Source organism: Peromyscus eremicus, chromosome 20, assembly GCF_949786415.1.
Source record: "Peromyscus eremicus chromosome 20, PerEre_H2_v1, whole genome shotgun sequence".
NCBI classification, from domain to species: Eukaryota; Metazoa; Chordata; class Mammalia; order Rodentia; family Cricetidae; genus Peromyscus; species Peromyscus eremicus.
This window is the reverse complement of record NC_081436.1, coordinates 41,728,759-41,749,329: the sequence shown is the minus strand read 5'-3', so window position 1 is coordinate 41,749,329 and position 20,571 is coordinate 41,728,759. Positions and strand designations below refer to the sequence as shown.

Below are 20,571 nucleotides of genomic sequence, written 5' to 3'. Positions count from 1 at the left end.
TATTGTTAATGGCATGGAATGGAGCCACAGATCTTAATTCCCTTACTAATATTATTTTATGAGTTTCAAAGCATGGCAGCTTTATTTTTAGGATCTTGGCATGGGACCTTGGTTTTTCTGTATTGGGAGAGTCCCTTGTTAAAGGAACTTGCTTTTAAGAATGGCATCGTTGGCCCGATCCAGAGGACAAAAGATGGATCTATTTTTATCTTTTCACAAAATCTCAGTTCCATAAAGAAGAAAGCAACGACCTCAAATTCATAATGGATGCTCTCCCAGAAAAGTTCTGGAATGAGCTGGATCACTCCAGCCTGATTCATGAGACCTTATGGAGAGTATCCCTGGTTGTGGATGGAGGCAATACAACTCCTTCAATACCCGTCATCTATATAGAAATCAGGAGACCAACTATTTTCCTATCACAGTAGAATCAGGACCCAGTGAAACCCACCCCCTTACAGAAGACATTAGCACTATGTCTTAGGTGAGTGAGGGGCATTAGGGTGCGTGAGAAGCGACTTGCCCAAATTCAAAGTGCGTGACAGAAGTTTCATTGAACCCTCTCGCTTGTGTAGAAGCCTTCACTTCTACTTCTCGAGAAAAACTACTCGGTTTTCTCGAGAGTCAATGAAAGAGATCAACCACATTACCAGGGCACCGCTCCGAGCAACTTGCACACTCAGCTAACGGGCCAAGCACCTGAGCATCACCCCTAACGCTTCAAAGATGCGTGCACGAGCCATTTCCACTAAGGCGTAGGCGAAGAGCAGGGATGCAGCCCCAACCCTGCAGGACCTAGGTTTGCCCGCCCTGGCGGCTCCGGGGACAGCACCCGCCGCGGCCCACGGGGAGGGGAAGGGCCTGGAAACGGCGAGCGCGCCCGCGACTCACCTGTCAGCCGTCCGACGCCGGCCGCGCGGACTGGGCACCCGGGTCCCTCTCTCGGGCTCCAGGGATCCCCTAGAGTCTTGGGCTGTAGAGCTCCAGCTGGCTGGACCCTGGCTGGCTTCTACCCTGGCGGCCCCAGTTGGTCACGTGACCGAGGGGCGGCGGCCAGGGCCAGGCCTCATGTGATCACCCGCGGGCGCCGACTGATGACGCAGGGGCGCGCGCGGGGCGTTTCAGCCGCTGGAGAAGCGGGCTGAGGAGAGGACTTGGGGTCCGGGCGTGCGACGTCCGTCCGGGTAGCTACCGCTGAGCTAGGTGGGGCAGCCAGGTAAGACCGGAGAGGAGCCGTGATGGGGGAGGAGGGTTGGCGGGCGTTGTCGCCTCCCCTCTGCGCTCCGGGGACTTGGGCTATGGCTGTGGGCCCGGCCCTCTTCACCCGCAGCAGCGAGACGGAGGCAGGTTATCCCCACCGCAGCCTCTCATCCTTCATCCCGGACGGCGTGTGGAGAAGACCACCACTGTGTGATTTAAAAAAAAAAAAAAAACAAAACAAAACAAAAAACTGGTCTGAACTGGCTTTAAAAGCAGAGGCGCGAAGAGGTAGTTCAGACGTACTCCAGGCCACAGGTGCCATTTCGCTTCTGCAGGTGGAGGTAAGTAGTAGGCTTGATGTGAATGAAGCGGGGGTCACTTTGGTGGGCGTGGGCATGGGCATGGGCATACTGGTGGGGACCTGGAAATGGCAGTAGTTGTTATGATTACTTTGGTGACTCAACGAAGCCTTCTTGATCACTTCGTTTTCGTGAGGCGTTTTCCATCTAAGGCGTGTTCCAGTTTAAGGAGGTCCCAGCATGAGGGGATGGCAGATGTAAGCAAACAGCTGTCTTAAGTTTTAGAGTAGAAATAGATGTGTTTTAGGAACTAGGATGGCGTGTAGAAGGGAAGGAGCCATGGGCGAGGGGAGGCTTGAAGGGTGTGTACCTGCTGGCGTGCTGAAAAGGGAGACACGACTCTGTTGAAGTTGCCGCCTTGGGTTTAAAGGCGGTGAGGGGCCTCACTTCGTGTTTGTTTGCTCTGAGCCTACTAGAATGCTGTTCAGAAACATGTAGATTTCCCTCTTTACATTAATAACTGGCTTAACTGACAGCAACTCTTCCAGGAATAGAAGGGAAGCAAAATGGTGCGCTGAGCCTCATAGCTTGGTGAGACCCCAGGAAATGCATAACTTTGTGGTAGACTGTCTTGGAGGCTGTAGGTCTGGGAACAAAGAGATCAATGTTATTGGACAGAGGTTCCAAGAAGAGGTGGATTTAAATCAGTGTTTCTTTTTATTTTAAAGGTGTATTTATTTATTATGTATAAAGTGTTCTGCCTGCCTGTGTCCCTGCAGGTCAGAACAGGGCAGCAGATCTCATTATAGATGGTTTTGAGCCACCATGTGGGTGCTGGGAATTGAAGTCAGGACTTCTGGAAGAGCAGTCAGTGCTCTTAACCTCTGAGCCATCTCTCCAGCCTAGGGGAGATGTTTCTTAACCAATGTGATGATGACATTTTGTTTTCAGATGGATTCTTTGTAATGAGAGACTACTGTACATGCTAGAATTTTATCAGTATCCCTGGCCTCTGCTCCATGGATACTAGTCTGTGTCCCCATAACTAAAAATGTCTCCACATGATGTTAAATGTTCCCTAGGGAGACCCTCCCAAGCCCTAACTTAAACCAAGACCTGAGGAGTAGTATTAGAATGTTCAGATGTCTATAATCCAAATAAAATATCTTAGTAATTTAAAAGCATCAGAAACTACTGTCTTTCAGTTTTAGAGGCTGAGAATTCCAAGGCCAACTTACCATCAGATTTAGTGTCTGGTGAAGACATGTTTTCTGGTTTGCAAATGGCATGTACTTGTGGTGGTAGAAAGACAAGAGAGCTCTCTGGGGCATCCTTTTTAAGGGGACTAATTTCATTCTGGAGGGTGGATCTAGTCACCTCCCCAAAGGTCTTATCATCCAATACCAGCACTTTGGACATTAGGGTTTCAACGTATACACTGGGGAAGAGGACCCAGATATTCAGATTGTAGCAGATAGATGAGCTTGGGGGAGGTGGAGAAGTGAAGACTGTGTTCATTCAGGGGGTGTGGGGAGGATTGAAGTTGTGAATTGGAACTCTAGACAGCTCATGGGAAAGAGGTAGGAAGCCATGAGAATCTGAAGGAGTGTAAAAGGAAATGTCCCCCAAGAAAGAAGGGATAAGGACTGCAGCAGTGGCCTTGAACAGGCCCAGTGAAGCGGGAGGGGTGGGAAGCCTGGCCGACACACAGGCAGTGACAGGACGAGGATTGTGAGACAAATGAAGGCATGCATGCCTACAGGAGAGTTTTGCTGCCAGAAGGAACACAGAAGCAGGGGAAGTAATCAGAGGGGAAGGTGGGAGGATGTTTTTCTTTAAGATTAAAGAGACGATGTCTCTGGTTTGCTGTGGAGAATGGTGTGGGAGAGGAGAAAGTGAGTGATGGAGGAAAGCAAGGAGGATTGCTGAGAGAGGGACAAGAGAAGACCTAATGTAAAGAGGAAGTGGTCTGAGTGGGCACGGCTAGTTCATTCACCATGAGGAGAAAGCAGGATGCAGAAACTGAGGCTGGTAGGTGGGGAGGGAAGTACCTCCTCGGTGGTTCCTGTTTTCTCAGTGAAGTAGCAATCAAGATCTTTAACTCGGGTCTTTCGTGCAAATGGGTGGTGAGGAAATGTCAGCAGTTCATAGCATCAGGTGTCATGGAGTATTTCTAAGTCAGGTCTGTGGGTGGGTCATGCCTATAGGCTCCGCATTTGAGTGGCAGGAGGATTGCTAGGAGTTTGAGGCCAGCTGGGCTACATAGTGAGACCCTGTCAGAAGACCAAAGGCAGGAAGAGGGCCCATTTTCTGTACAAGAAAGATTCCAGTAGCTGCCTAGAGAGTTGCATGCTCTTCACCACTGTTGGTGCTGTGTATTCAGATAGGCCTTTTCCTCGTTGTGAGGGCCAAGTCAGGCATCGCCTCTGTCCCTTTCATTTTACAAGTAATCTATGTTGTCTCAATGGTGTATTTGCATGTCTGGTCCTGTGAACTAGAGAGGTCCAGCAGAGCAGAGGCTGAGTATTTCTGGTGCTTAGAATGCTGCCTGGCATATGCCAGTTTTTCACTGATTTGGAATAAACTAAGCAGTACCTGAAAATAAAAGTCTTGGAGTATTTACCTTGAAAACCATTATATTCCCATGCTCAGAGAAGTTGCCTGGTCTTTAGGACAATATTTACAAAATGTTACCCGAGTTTTTTGAATCAGCAACTAGTGGTATTGTGAATGCTTATGTTAAAGTGATACCCCAAAGATAAAAGTCAGCACTTTAGCCCTCCGAGCTCTCCTCCTTTTCTAGCCTGTGTGTTTTTAATGAGCCTAAGAATTTACAGGGTAAGACCTTGAATTCCTATTTGTGGAATAAATGAACAGACCTAGTTGAAAGCAGTACTGGGAAAACTGCAGTAGCAGCTGGGGTATGAAATAAAGCTGATATCATGAGAGGAGGAAGTGCCAGAGATACCACACGGCCCCCTGCTCTTGAAAGGAAGAACAAGAGAGTGAGTTGCCATGCAAATTTTGGACCAGATGCTAGATCACACCACCGTGTGGCTTCCTTTCCAAAGAGGAGCTGAAGGACTTCCCAGTCAGTCTCTGGTCCCACGAGCCTGAGTTCACATTGTATCTCTCTGATTCCTAGAAAACATTTTCTTTTATGGTGCTGCACAGCTTTAGCAACAGCCTGCTTGTCATTTAAAGCCAGTGTGAACGCTGCACTTTTCTAGTTGCTTTCAGTGGCTTAAATTTCAGGAGGTTCCTGAATTAAGCAAAGATGCTTATATAGGCAAGGGGTCCAAAGCCTAAAGAGTTGGTGTTTAAAGGTATAGATAAGGGAGTATTTAATATGAGGGTAATAACTACCATTATAATAGATAAACCACTGTAAGATAAGAAGTCTATGTAGAAATTCTGCTTTTACTGAATCTGAGATAATTGCTGTAGCCAGATGTTTCTCCAGTCTGCCTTGCCCAGCAGTCCAGACGAATCTCTCCCACCTGCAGTCCCACAGCCACTTATAAAATATTCACTCAGAGGCTTTTGTTAATTACAAACTCTGTGGCCTATGGCTTCAGCTTCTTGCTAGCTAGCTCTTTCATCTTAAATTAACTCATTCCTATTAGTCTGTATGTTGCCACGTAGCCGTGGCATTACCCGTCTGCTGGCATCTTGTTGCTTGTTGGGTGGCAGCTGGCATCTCTGTCAATTCCGCCTTTCTTCTCTCTGTATCTCTGTTTGGATTTCCTGCCTGGCTGTAAGCTTTCTTGCCATAGACCAAAACAGCTTTATTTATTATCCAGTGGAAGCCACACATATTCACAGCATACAGAAAGACATCCCATGGCAAATTACAGGTGTAAATCTATCAGAATTTAAGGAACTATTCGAAACATTTTTTTAAGAGTTCAAAGTAGGGGCTGGAAAGATGGCTCAGAGGTTAAGAGCACTGACTGCTCTTCCAGAGGTCCTGAGTTCAGTTCCCAGCAACCACATGGTGGCTCACAACCATCTGTAATGAGATCTGGTGCCCCCTTCTGACCTGTAGTCATACATGCTGTATACAAAATAAATAAATAAATCTTTAAAAAAAAAAAGAGAGTTCAAAGTGCAGATATACTAAGTAAGTTCAAAACTATAGATTTAAAAAAAAACTCATCTTATTAAGCTTTATTATTATTCTTTTTTTAAAGGAAAAGATGTCATGGACAGTCTCTATCCTCTATATGTGTTAGGCTTGTAAGAACTGGGTTTTCTAGGTTCTTTGAAGCATTGAGAAAAAGGATATTCTTCTTAAAAACTGAAGATAGTTCCCTCCCCCATATTCTATTGAGTGTGTGTGTTTGTTGGCCAGGTGATGGCACAGTGCCTGGGTGTCCTCTGGGTCCTGCATGCAGGGAACAGTGTAGCACGTGGATATTGAATATAACCGTCATTGAGTGTTACAGCTGTGCTCTTTTTCCTGTACAGTTATTATTCTGACTTAGAACTCTTGTTGTTCTGTTTGAAATTTTAGGTAACAAGCTCAAGATGCCAGGGCGTTCCAGTACAAGTTCAGGTTCCACTCGTTACATATCCTTCAGTGGTGTGGAGTCTGCTCTCTCCTCCTTAAAAAACTTCCAAGCGTGCATCAGCTCTGGAATGGACACAGTTTCTAGTGTTGCCTTGGACCTTGTGGAGACTCAGAGTGAGTAATACTTGAAACTCTTTGTGTGCGTGTACCTGCTTTGAGGTAGCAGTGTGGTTGCTTCCTCTGGGATGCACTTTGTTCCTGAGATGGGCGTCTGGACACATTTTCTTATCTTATTCTGTAACATGTCATAGCCATGTAGTGCAGTTGTCCTCCACTCAGAAATGCCCTAGAAATTGATTAAGAAAGATAGTAAGGCTTTTGGCTGAGAGCATGCGATCTAAAGCATGTGCTATATGTGAACCAGAAGGTATGTAAATGTGCCGTGACAACATCGTTTTCCATTAGTTTAACTGTACGTTGTTCATGATTATGCTGCACATAGACAGATCATGATTATGCTGCACATGACATCAACAGATGCTGGGATACCAGCAAAGGAAGGCCTCAACCAAAGTAAGAATTCTGCTTTGGTCCATTCCCACTTTTCAAGTAGAAGATTTAGAACAATATCTTTGCCTTTTTTTTCTTTTTGGCTTTTGTTTTGGTTTTTCGAGACAGGGTTTCTCTCTGTAGCTTTGGATCCTGTCCTGGAACTCACTCTGTAGACCAGGCTGGCCCTGAACTCACAGAGATCCGCCTGCCTCTGCCTCCCAAGTGCTGGGATTAAAGGCATGTGCCACCACTGCCCGGCATTCTTTGCTTTTTGGGACTAGAGTTACTATTACTTTTTGACATATTGAGAGCCAGGGGAGTGGCATTGTATCTTTTTTTCTTTTTTCTTAAAATGGTACTGTTTTTGAACAATTTGTGATATGTTTTGACGTATTTTTTTTCTTTGCTTATCCTGATTGAGTTTTAAGGATCTAAGGACTTAAAGTTTATATCAAGTTGGAAGAATTTCTGTTCCTATTTCTTCACGTGTTTCCCTCTCTCCAGTCTCCTTTCCTTTTATGATTCCAATTCCATATCGATGAGATTGCTTGATATTAGCCCATAAATCATGGAGGGCTTGGTTTTTTTGTTTTGTTTTGTTTTTTTCCGCTGACTTTAATTTGCATAGTTTCTGTGCTGTGTTTTTAAGTTCATTTGTTTTATTTTCTGTAGTCTGCTGTCGATTCTCTCCAGTGAATTTGTAGTTTCTGATTACTGTGCTGTTTCACCAGCACAACAGGATTAAATGGAACCTTTGGGGTCTACTTTTCCATTTCTCTTTTTGTCATGTTCATGTTTTCCTATTCATTTTTTTTTAAGATTTATTTTTATGTTTTCCTATTCGTTCTTTTTAAAGATTAATTATATATTTATATATGTGATATTATATAACATCACATACTTGTGTATATATTATATAATATATATACATATATACATAATATCACATATATAATATATATTATCAGGCTTGCATCACTGGCTGAAACATCTTGCTGGCCCCTTCTTCGTCCTTAGTCTATGAAGCGTGTTTCTAGTAGCTGTTTAAAAATCATTGCCTGTCATTGCTTTCCTTTTCTCAATGTCATTCTGGCTGATTTCCTCATGTATATTATGTTGCCAGTTTATGTTTTGTTGTCTTCTGTCTTAGTTGGCTTTCTTAGCTGTCGACTTGAAACAAACTCGGAGTCACCTTGGAAGAGGTCCCCTCAACTGAAGAATTGTCTAGATCAGATTGGCCTGTGGCCGTGTCTGTGAGGGATTTTCTTCATTGCTAATTGATGTAGAAGGACCCAGCCCACTGTGGGTGGTGCCATCCCTAGGCAGGTGAGCCTGGACTGTAGCAGAAAAGTAGCAGAGCAAGCCAGTAAGCAGTGTTCCTGCTTCAAGCCAGTAAGCAGTGTTCCTGCATGGTTTCTACTTCAAGCCAGTAAGCTGTGTTCCTGCATGGATTCTGCTTCAGACTTCTGCTTTGACTTCCCTTGATAGATGGACTGTAACCTATAAGCTGAAATAAACCCCTTCCTTCTGTCAGTTGCTTTTGATTGTGGTGTTTATCACAGCAACAGAAAACAAACACATACACTTTTAAAGAGAGTTGAAGCTTGTTTTGGTGGGAAGCCAAATAATTCATGGATTAGGTGGCTCTATTTTTAGTATTGATAAGCTTTGTTAGGGTAGGTGTAGGGTAGCTGTGATGGTTCTTCTTGGTTGTCAACTTTACTACATCTGGAATTAACTAAAACCCAAGTGGCTGGGTACACCTGTGAGGGATTCTTTTCTTAATTAAATCCTTTGAAGTGTGAAGACCCTCTTTTACTGTGGATCTTTTGAGGTGGGAAAATACACCTTTAATCCAGATCTTTTGTCGAGGGAAGATCCACTTTTCATCTAGGCCCCACATTTTGTTGACAGCCCATATAAAGGACATAGAAGAAGGAAGCTTTCACTCTTTGCCTGCTTGCTCTTACTCTCACTGGCAAATCTATTCCTTCACCGGCACCAGAGCCTGCTCCTTTAGGATTTCCATTTATACCAACGATCAACTTGAGACATCCAGCCTCGTGGACTGAAAAACTACTCGATTCTTGGACCTTCTGTTGGTAGATTGCTACTGTTGTACTAGCTGGACCACAGCTTGTGAATCATTCTAATAAAACCCTCTTTTTTCTCTCTCTATATAGCTTCTCTGTATCTATAATTATAAATTCTGTTCCTCTAGAGAATCTGACTAATATAGTAGCCTTTAGTAGGGCTAACATCATGTTACAAAGTAAGGCCCTTCTGGAGCCCCTGACTGTGCTTTGAGGGTTCAGCAACTGAACTTGTCTCTGGATGGATAGAATTCAAGTGTCTCCTAGTCTGCTGGGAATCATTTGCTTCTTAGTTCCCAGCACTTGTTCTTCGGTGTCTCGGGATTCAGCATCCAACTCAAGGGAATCTCTGGGCTGATTGATCGCTTGCTCCAGCTCCCTGTCCTGCAAGCTTGCAAGCTCCTGTTTCCTCCATCTCCCTGCACTCCAGATTCTTCTCATACTGTAGGCTGCTATGCTCTGTGTGGATCCTTCCTCCTTAGTGCTTGTAGGAAGACGGAAATGGATAAGCTGTTACAAGGATGAAAGTAGTTTTCTGTCACCACTGAACTCAGGAGGGAAATCTCAAGCTTTCATAAGGGTGGTCACAGATGCTTCAAACTTGGAACTTTGGTTGGACAGTTTCATTAGCACCAAAACCTGTTAGGTGTTGTCCTTTAAATTTAGACTCACAGTCTTCAGTTTCAGTAGAGACTCAAGTTTCCGTGATCCTAGTTTGCCCGCCCGTTATAGCTGTTCTTTGCATTCAAAGGCACGGTGGAAACACAGCCTGTAACACAGCCAAGGCACTTCCCTGTTCAGCTGTCAGGGTATGAAGTAGAAGTGCTGTGTACCCATTTACCACCACACCCACAGTGTGAAGGTATATTCCTAATGATTGAGATATGGTAACTATAGTAAGCTGTGCTAGTTCAAGGATATTCTTTTTTTGTTTTGGTTTTTCAGACAGGGTTTCTCTGTGTAGTTTTGGTGCCTGTCCTGGATCTCGTTCTGTAGCCCAGGCTGGTCTCAAACTCACAGAGATCTGCCTGGCTCTGCCTCCTGAGTGCTGGGATTAAAGGCATGCACCACCGCCACCCGGCCGAGGACGTTCTCAAGTGAAGGTGAAGTATTTGCTATACTGTGTGATGGAGAAGGACACAGTGACTTTCCATACTGGTGTCCTTAGGTGCCACTGCCATGATTTATGTGAAGGCACCCATAGTATTTCCCACAAGGCTTTTGTGCATTGAAAACAATTTTGTACAAATGCTCCACATGATTAAAAAAACAAACCACGTCTTAAAGTTATTGTGAGCATGGTCTTAATCTGTGGACCTGTGGTGTCTAATCCAGTCTGTGGAGTTCTTATGAAACGGAATTTCAGTGCTGATGAGCAAGAGGCAGATGGCATGAGAAAGTCTTTTCAGAGACAAAGCCTAGGGCGGCCCTCCACACAAGAACTTGTTAGAGGTTTTTTTTTTTTTTTTTTTAAATTCATTGAACATTTTGGCTTAATATAATTAAATATAAAGCATATGTTGTCAATTAAAATGTTACTTAAAACTCAAGAAATTTTGGTTATATTAATTGCCTGTTTCCCTAGGATTCTGGAGCTCTATGATAAAAAGACTATGGTTACTATAGTCAGAGTGTATGTTTTTTGACCATAATGATAAAAATAATAAATGAAATTATTTCAACTTTCATTGTGCTGGCTGTATGTTTTTACTTGGATTCTCACTTGATCCTCTCAGCAATCCTGTGAAGTAGTAGAAATGAAGTTATCTTCACTTTCTGAATGACAGAGCTCAGGCTTAGGGAAGTTAAATACTTTCCCCAAGGCCACAGAATTAGAAATGAGTACAGTACAGATTTGAGCATAGGAAAATGAGTTCACAGTTTCTGCCCTGAACCATTATGCTTTGCCATAAATGCTTTGTGGTTGCACATACCTTTAATCCCAACACACAGAAGACAGACAAGTAGATTTCTGTGAGTTTAAGACCAGCCTATTCTGTATAGAGAGTTCTAGATCATTCAGGTCTACATAATAAGACCTTGTCTAAAAGAAAAAAATAAAAATGTGATTAAAAATACACTATATGAAATTCTCCTGGAGGGGGGGGAAATGTAGCTGCTCATCTCACATAAGTCTGAGTTAGCCTTTCAGGAGTTTGCCTTATCCCACAGATAGAGTTGGCCCATGAGCACTCCACACCTGAGTGCAGAACCTGACATTCTGAAGTTAGAATCATCTTTTGTTGGAAGAGCTGGCACTGACCAGTTGGGACTAGACACTTTTTAAATGTTGACTCTGTTATGTGCATGTAGTATCCTGGATGGGAACTATTGGGCAGAGTTTTTCTTTTGTTGAGTACCCTTTTCCTTTGTTTGGGGAGGCACTGGCTTGACTTGTTCTTGCTCAGAGCTGTTTCTGCATCTCGGCTTGAGCTATATGTCCTAATAAAGAAGCCCCACCTGTATTCCTCTGTGTCTGGACTCATTTCTGTTATTTCTGAACCAAACAATCTGGCTGCAGTATAAAAATAAACAGCCATTAATTTATTTTAATTTTATTTTTTGAGACAGGTTCACATGTAGTCCATGATGACCTCAAACTCACTGGTAGTCAAGAATGACCTTGAATTTCTGTTCTTCCTGTCTCCATCTTTTAGAGCTAGGATTGAAGGCATGAGCCACCATGTGTGGTTTATGTGATGCTGGAGAGCTAACTTAGAGTTTTGTACATGCTAGGCAAGCATTCTATCTACTGAACTACATCTCCAACAACCGATAATGAAAAACCTTAACTTGGCATGGACACTTTCAATCCTTATGCCAGAGATTGCACTCACTTGGCTTTAGCTTTTTCTGTTTTTAAGATAGAACCGAGAACCTGGAGAGAGAGAGAGAGGGAGAGAGAGAGAGAGAGAGAGAGAGAGAGAGAGAGAGAGAGAGAGAGAGAGAGAGAGAGAGGGAGGGAGAGAGAGGGAGGGAGCGAGTGCGAGCGCGAGTGCTCACCAGCCAAGAGCACTTACTGCTCTTGCAGAGGATCTGGGTTTGGTTCCCAGCACCCACATTTCAGGCAGCTCACATCTGTCTGAAACTCCAGTTCTAGAGGATCCAGTGCTTCTACTTCTGTCCAAGGGCTCCTGCATGCAATCTGTATACACTTGGACAGAGAGACAGACAGACAGACACACACACACAGACACACACACACACACACACACACACACACACACACACACACACGGATAAATACTTTTAAAAAATGGAGACGAATCTGGTCCTCATGGGAAGCAGCTGGGACGTTCTGATGTCGTTACACTGACTTAGGCAGTCTTTGTCCAAGCTTGTAACAGCAGGAGACTAAACCTTTACCTGACTAAGTGACCGCTGTCAGATTGACTTTTTAAATGAAGCCACCTATAGCCTTGTATACAGAAGTGCTACAGTGAATAGAATTCAGACTTTTGTATAATGTCAGACCCTGACGTCAGGGTTTCAGAATTTTATTTTTTTGTTGTATAAAATTGAAAACAAAACTTAATTTAGTGTTTTATTCTTTAATAATTTTATACATGTATGTATGTAAAAGATGTACATGTCTTGATCATATCTGCCCCTAGTTCTCTTGTCCCACTCCTCTTGGGCCCCACCCCACCCCACCCCACCCCACCCCCGAAATACTTTTCCTCTCTGTTAACAAATCAGAAGTTCAAAGTAAGCCTCGGGCATGTAAGGCCTGAACCAAGAAACCCAGGGTCCAATTAGTGCTGTTTGCAGGAGCATGGGCAGTGTACCAGTGGCCACATCCCTGGAGAAAAGTGACTCCCCTTCCCCTAGTAGCCGTCAGTTGCCAATAGCTCTTCATCTAGGGATGGAACCCTATGAGCCCCTACCCCTTCTGAGACTGGCGTGCTCTTGTACAGGTTACTGTGGCTATTGTGGATTTGGGAGCGCAACAGCCTTGTCCTTTCCAAAAGGCAGCATTCCTCCCCATCCCTTAGCTCTTATATTCTTGCCACCCCCTTTTCCATGATGTTGCCTGACCTTGCAGGGGGTGACGTGCATGTCCCATTTAGGGCGGAGTACTCAGCTGTCACGTATGCTCGGCATTTGGATTAGTTATGATTCTCTGCCTTGACTGCTGCCTGCTTCCAAAAGAAGCTTCTCTGGCTACCGTTGACAGCACTAGTGTATGGCATAATCATACATATTCAGAAAGCAGTTTGACAGTATGTCTGTCTAGTAAACGGCAGTACTAAGTTCTCCCCCGGGGCTCCTGTCCTCCCTCCCCACAGTCTCTTGACCAGGTTTACAGTACCAGGCCTGCATTCCCTCCTGTGAATCAGGCCTCAGATCGAGTTAGAAAACAGTTGGCTACTATCATAATAGTCATGCCATTAATGCACCAGTGGGCACATCTTGCCCTAGCATGTAAGGCCTTCTATTGGGTAGGACTGTTGATGACTTTTCTCCCCCAGCAGCCTACACAGCACCTTTTAGCACTATAAAAGGTAGTTGAGAAGAGGTTTCCAGGTCCGTTCCAAGTGAGGCTGGCCTTAAATTCAGGCCTTGTATGCCTGAGGATTACCTTGAACTTCTGATCTTCCTGCCCTCTGTCTCTAGAGTTAGAGATAATAGGCATTTGCCACCATGCCTAGTTTTATGTGTTGCTGTCATAAAACCCAGAGCTTTGTGCATTGCAAGTAATTTACCAACTGAGCTACATCCCTACTCCTCAGACACACAACCTTCTGAAATTACATTCTTCATTATTTTGCCTGGAGTCTTTCAACCCTCAGAATTTAAGATTATTAACATAAGCCTTACCTCTCTCTTCTCAGAATGCCTAACTCCCCTTTCTGCTCCATTTCCCCTGCTACTTTCACTACCTATTTATGTACTCTCCTGTTGAGTTGTCTATTCATATTATTGTCTGTGTCTGTCCTATATAAGCTCCATCATTATTGTCGGGTGCTCCTCCCCCCCCTTCTGTTGCTGATATGACGTGTGTGGTAGTTTGAGTAAGAATGGTCCCCATAGGCTCATAGATTTGAAGTCTTGGTCACCAGGGAGTGGCACTGCTTGAAAGGATTAGGAAGTGTGGCCTTGTTGGAGGAAATATGTTGTTGGGGAGGTGGGCTCCGAAATTTCGAGAGCCCAAGCCAGGCCCAGTGGCTCTTTCTTCCTGCTGCCTTCAGATCTGGTGTAGAACTCTCAGCTATCATGTCTGCCTGTATTCTGCCATGTTCCCCGCCGTGAAGATAGTGGACTAAACCTCTGAAATTGTAAGCAAACCCCCAATTAAATGCTTTCTTTTGTAAAGGTTGCCATGGTCACGGTATCTCTTCACAGTAATAGAACACTGACTAAGACAATCTGATAGGTAGTTAACACACAGTGTATGGAATGATTTGTTTAAAATCTAAAAGGATGGTTACTATAAAATTTCTTCTAATTGATTGTCTAACTCCTTCATGTCAATAGATCACAAATATCCTATCCATGTATGTGTTGTATTTACACATACACACGTACACACACACACAGAGCAGTGGGCCATTTTGTCTTCCAGGAGTTGACATAGACACTTGTAAGAAATTAGGTTATCGTTTGGATTATGTGTGCTACTGCCCTCTGCTGGCTTCGAGTTGTCATTTCTGACTAAGGCAGCCAATAGGAAAATACATCTCATACCTTTTAAATGTTCTAGTTCTAAAACTTTCCCCAATGCAGCTGCCTGGGAAAGGACAAAAATATAAATATTTATGTGAACAAATCTTTTAAAAGTGATTGTAAGAGTTAAATCAGGATTATGATGTTGATATTCATGGATAGCCCTTCTACAGTAAAGACTAGTGTGTCAATACTGCCTAGGTTGAGGTATACGCTACACTCATACCTACATGCATGTGTACACATGTTAATGAACTTTGGGAAAGTGTTTTCCACTTGAGATTTTGCAAATTTGGAAATTAGAAAGCACAGGCAGTATTAAGGCTTCTTTAGATAAATAATAACTTGAGCTTAATTGTTCTGCGTGTCAGCAGCTAGAGCTTTTACCAGTATGAGAGAGTCTCCTAGGCATTTCTGTGTGTCTCAGTTTTGTAGCTGGCCTGGATGGTTGAGTCCTTGAGTGTAGGTTCATGTATAGGCATGCTTCTTCCTGTCTCAGAGCCTAACCCTGGACTTGTGTGTTTTAGGTTCTCTGTAAATGCTTATTGAGTGAATCAGTCAGGCAGGCATTTAAGGCATTTGGGTGTTGAGGTCTAAAAGCCATGGTTGAGTATTGACTTCACCTATGGATCTGGGCAAGTGTTGCTAACCAGCCTCTCCCCAGTAAGCTGAGAGCTGGTTGTTGAGCAGTTATCAGCACTGCTGGGCCAATCTGCAGCAACTTTTTAACCAACTTTGATAAAAGGCCCAAAAAACTCAGTGTTCTGGAGTAGTGTTAGGATTGCCCACTTCCTTTGCTGGTGAAATTTCCCTGCACGTTGGTGTGTGTTTTAGAAATGTGTGAGATGGGAGGTTAACGGTGCCATTACCAGTGGTATCTTCCTTAATCTTCACCTCGGGTATGCCTCCTGGTGCGGCCATTTTCAAAGCTGCTGAGGGAAGAGAAGCAGAGGGAGGTGCCATAGATACGACAGGCCCACCCTGCCAAACGAAGGTGCAGGTGGTGAACATCACCGAGTGAGATAAATAACCCCATCCTCCACCTGTCAGTAGGAAAGTGAAATAACTTAAGCCAGGGCACAAATAGGGAATTGGAATTTGAACCCAATTACTGGTCTGTATTAGACCTTCTTTTTTCCTTCCTCCTAGTAGGTGTTGGTGGATGGTGGTAACCCTCAACTGTATGTCAGTCAGCTTTGTGTCTCCAGTACAGAGCAGCTGAGATAACTCACTTAGAAAAGATGTCTTTGCCTCCTGGGTTTGGAGGTTCCAGTCTGTGATCTCTCGGGACCTCTAGCAAGGCAGTGTATTATGGAAGGAACTCACAATCCCCACCAGCAAGCAAGAGAGAGGAGGAAGAAAGAATCAGGGTCTCCGTTCTCATTCAAGACCATGCCACTAGTGACCTAAGCACTCCCTTCAAACCCCTTCCTCTCAAAGGCTCCATACCCACCATAATGCCTCTCCAGTGCACCAGCTCTATAACACAGCAGGCCTTTGTGGGGCCAGTGATCATTCAAACTCTAGCAGCTGCTGTTAGTGATATGCCCAGCGTAGTTTGGTGCGTTTTCTATAGTTTTTAATGCAGTTTATGGAGTCTGTATTATTTTAGATTAAAAATGAGAAAACCTAGGCCAAAATGTCATTTTTTTGACAGGCATAGTGATTGGCCATAGTGTTTGAACTAGCAAAGATGGGTATGGTAAAGACCCGCATACTGTACAGCACAGAGCCTTAGGTGTGAGGATGGTGACAATGGGGAAGGTGTTCAAGATTGCTAAGAGGTTTGACAAGGAAGAGAGAACAGCTCTTAGAAATATCAGTATGGGGCCGGTGGTGTGCACCTTTAATCCCAGCACTCAGGAGGCAAAGGCAGGTGGATCGATGGGTGTTTGAGGCCAGCCTGGGCTACAGAGTGAGTTCAAGAACAGCCAGGGATACACAGAGAAACTTGCCTCAAAAACAAAACAAAACAAAACAAAACCAAAAAACAAACAAACAAACAAAAAACAAAAAAAAGGAAGAACTGTCAGCCTGTGCAGTTCTTACAGTATTAGATTTAACTAGTTGTTCCCTGCGTGTCTAAGTCTATACACTGATAGGACAAGATGGAAACAGCAGTAAAGCGTCTTATGGTGCGCCCTTGGGTTTGAGGCATGGCCCATAAGCCTAGCACTTCACAATATTCCCCTCCACAAGTGATACTCTTGACTTGAACTCCAGAGCAAGGGATGGTACTGACTTGCCACAGTGGCTACGCAAGGGATGTATCTCTCATTCAGTTTTAAAATTTGAAACATAAATAAATAGATACTTTTAAAATTCAAAGCTCTTCAGAAGTATGTAATACCAAGCTGAATTGGAAACATTGAAGTATACCGTGGGACTTGTTTTACTGAACCTTGATGTTTTCCAAGTTGATATTTAAGGAAGCTGGCTTCTCCTCTAAGAGCTGACTGGAAAAGACAGTTATCAAGACTTTGAAGACTTGCTCAGATCTGCTTGTATTACAGTGGGCTTACCATGGTGTCTGTTATTAGAGTAGATGACCCATAATTGAAAGTTGCCCACTTGTCCGCCTTGGTCTTTTTTCCTTCTGTCTTCAGCCGCAGTAATATGCCATATCCTTTCATACTGACAGCAGTAATGTTTTGTCTTTGTTCCACACAGTTGTTTGCATTTAAATGGTATTTTGTTTGTTGTTTTGATGGCGTGATCCCCTTGAGATGAATTGTCTGAGGATAAAGCCCTCTGATGCTCATTGTTATCTTGAGAGTTTAGAACCCATGTAATGCATGAACTATATTAATATGTGGTAGTAGATGGCGTGTGTGTGTGTGTGTGTGTGTGTGTGTGTGTGTGTGTGTGTGTGTGTGTTGGAGACAAGGTTTCTCTGCGTAGCCCTGGCTTGTCCTGGAACTCCGAGATCTGCCTGACTCTGCCAGGATTAAAGGTGTGTGCTAGCCAGGCGGTGGTGGCGCACGCCTTTAGTCCCAGAACTCAGGAGGCAGAGCCAGGTGGATCTCTGTGAGTTCGAGGCCAGCCTGGTCTACAGAGTGAGTTCCAGGACAGGCTCCAAAGCTACACAGAGAAACCCTGTCTCGAAAAACAAAACAAAACAAAAGGTGTGTGCCACCACACCAGGTTTGTAGATGGCTTTTAAGGCTGTTCCTTAATAAAATGTATTTGGATCCAGAATGAAAAATGAGTTTCTGTCTAGAATTAGAAAATGAGCTCCTTTGTTAATTTATTAAAGAAAATTTTAAAGACTTTGCATTTAAGGACTGTCTATACCAGCGCTCTCACATTTGAGGGTGAATCAGAACCACTGAGAGATCTCCTTAGGACAGGCCACTGGGCCCTACCTGCATAGTTTCAGTAATTCTGAATAGTCAGTAATTCTAAATAGCGCAACAATTTGCATTTTCAAGATTCCCAGGTACTGCTAATGCCAGTTCACTTTGAGAACATGGGTCCAGTCCTTATGTCCATGCAGGAGAAGGCCTGCCACTAGATGGCAGCAGAACACTTCTTAGAGGGTAGTCATTGGCCGAATTGTCCTAGGTTCCTTGATCTGTTGTGTAAAAGAGTCATCGCATTGTTAGAATTTAGCATTCTGGAGCCTGATCTGTTCCATATACATAAAAAGTAAGATGTTTGAGTCTGTCAAACCTGGGAAACTGGGGCTATTACTGTTGCAGTCTTTGAGGATCGGCTCACCTAGAATGAAACTCCTTTCAGTTATTCATGCTGTTCCATTTTATGTACCTGGGATTGCTGCAGGACTTGTTACAAAACAGGAACAAAGGAGCGGCAGAGATGGCTCAGCGGTGAAGAGCACTGGCCGCCCTGCGACCACCTGCCGGTTCTGGGGACCCCGTGCCTTCTGGGTCCCAAGAGCACCAGGCACATGGGTTTTGCATATGTGTAGATGCAACAAATATTTTATGTGACACACATAAAATAAAGACATCTTTATAAACAAAGAAACAATTCCTTTAAAATATATAAAAACAGTGCTGGAGAGGTGGCTCAGCCGTTAAAGGCTAGATTCACAACCAAAATATATACAAAATATATAAAACATGTTGTGAATCATAAAACAAGTGGGATTTATGCTTCTAAAGTAATGGAGTTTGATTTGTTAACTTGTAGAATCACTTTAAAATAGCTCTTCACATAAAGATTCCACATGGTGGTCTGTGTAGTGGTGATGACTTGCCCTGTCCTGTTTGTTAAGCCCTCCTGTGCACTTTATATTAGCATGTCTTATTTGGAAATAGTAAATTAGTCGCTTTCTGTTTTGTTGTTGTTGTTGTTTTTGTTTTTTAACACATTTTAAACACTAAATACTGTTGGGATTTTCTAGACCCTTGACAATACTTTTTCTATTGTTTCAGTTTTCTTCTCGGATTTTTTTTGTTGGTTTGGTTGGTTTTGTTTTTTTCTTGGCCTTTGGAGCTAAAACTTTGGTTAGATTTCAGTGACCGAACAGGGTATGAAAAGGACTAACACAGAAATACTAAATGGGAGCCACTCAATTAGATTAAAAAGCCAGACCAGCACTGCATTGTGTCTCTGGTCATTGGCAAGGGCTGAGGTGGGCTTAATGCTAAGCAGAGCTGACAGTAGAGGCAGAAGTAGACAGATGTGAGGAGCGTTTTTTTGAAACACTGTAGTCCTCTTTTAATGACATAAAATTTTAATGTCTTGTGGTCAGTGGAAAGGAGCGTTTATGAGGATGACACAGAACATGGCTGAAACTGGCTGATTCTTCCAGAGATGATTATACAGACTATTCTTTTCCTGTTTCTGTAGCTACAAATGAAGTCATGTGTGCGTGCTGTACGTTTCTGTACAGCATTACTTACGTACAGAAGTGCAGTCTGGCAAATCTGTACTGTTAGCCTCATGTTTAATTTGAAATTTTCTACTGTCTTCGTTTTCAAAAGGAGAAAGGAGGGATTTGTAATGTTTTATTTCACCTCTTGTGTCTAAAATACTATTTAGGGCTCAGTGGTTGAGAGGACTGGCTGCTTTTCCAGAGGATCCAGGTTCAATGCCCAAGACCCAGGCTGTCTTACACCCGCTTCTAGGCTCTATGGTTACTAGAAATGCACATGGTACCCAGACATACATGCAGTCAAAATAGCCACCCACATAAAAAAATTAAAATTTTCAAAGTAATACAGATAAAATATTATTTTCACATGTAATAAACGTGAAAGTTCCTAAGGAGTTATTTTGGTCTAGGGAGAGGCTGAAATCAGAATTGTCCAGCACACTGGAACCTACACTAGCCACACTCCTTATGCTTGTTAGCCACATATCACACGGAGCTGCTTCCCGAGATGACACGTCACATGGGCTGTTTCACGTCTCTGTGACAGAGAAAGGTGAGAAACTAAGAGATGGCCAGACCAGCTAGACCTGCGCTTCTTAGCAGTTCTGCTGGATATTCGAATCAGACCATTTTTTCCTGGGCTTGTCACTCCTGCTGCTGGCGTGGCTAGTAGTTAGGTTTCCCCCAAATTGTTTAGCCAGCGTAAAAGGAAAAGTGAAGTGTTTCTGGGGCTCCTGTTACATTCGCTTCTGTATGGAATGTGTGCTCATTTCAATCCACAGCTACAGTACTTCATATTTTGCAGCTGATGTGGTAAATCAGTTTCATGTGGTGTTGGGCAAGCTGGAAGGTTAAGCCTCTTAACTTCAGCAGCCAGCATATTCTAGTTGCTGTAAACAATTAAGCCTGTCAGCAATTGACCTTGGGAATGCTAATTTGCTTGTCCCTGGGTGCTGCCTCAGGCCCTGGCTTTCTCTCTGTGGGTGGGAGTTATGAACCTGGTTTAGAGAAGAACTGGAGGCATTTGAGGCCAGCTCCAAACAGATGCACTTCTTGCTTCATTTTTGCATGTGACCACAGTTGCAAGAGGCATATTCTTGCATGATATTTTTTTAAGGCCTGTGGAATCAGAGACCAAAGTTGAAAGGCAGCTGCTTTTACCTTTGGATCTGTTTTTGCCCTTTAGTAGAGTCCTGATCTGTCATGGTGAAGATTGATTTAAAACTGACAGTTTCTCAGTGTGAGTTCATTGTGTTTCTTAAAACTATTAGAAGAGTTGGAAGTCATCTTTTGTGACACACACACACACACACACACACACACACACACCTTCCCTGCTTAGTGATTTTTACTGACAGGGTCTTACCATGTAGCCCAGGCTGACCTCAAACTCAATTTTCCTGC

The 20,571-nt window shown here is 43.6% G+C and overlaps 2 protein-coding genes across 2 annotated transcripts in view; one reads left to right on the top strand and one right to left on the bottom strand.

Moving 5' to 3' along the window:
- Positions 1-1,014, bottom strand: part of Washc5 (WASH complex subunit 5) — a 51,683-nt gene extending 50,669 nt beyond the window's left edge. The window contains exon 1 of the mRNA XM_059247439.1: positions 892-1,014. The gene's annotated coding sequence lies outside the window, so the exon portion shown is untranslated. The remainder of the gene's footprint in view (positions 1-891) is intronic.
- Positions 1,015-1,094: 80 nt separating this feature from the next.
- The window catches only part of Nsmce2 (NSE2 (MMS21) homolog, SMC5-SMC6 complex SUMO ligase), a 229,653-nt gene continuing 210,176 nt past the window's right edge, over positions 1,095-20,571 (top strand). Inside the window, exons 1-2 of the mRNA XM_059247959.1 lie at positions 1,095-1,216; positions 6,016-6,186. Of these exons, the coding sequence (XP_059103942.1) occupies positions 6,030-6,186 (157 nt within the window). The 5' untranslated portion in view covers positions 1,095-1,216; positions 6,016-6,029. The remainder of the gene's footprint in view (positions 1,217-6,015; positions 6,187-20,571) is intronic.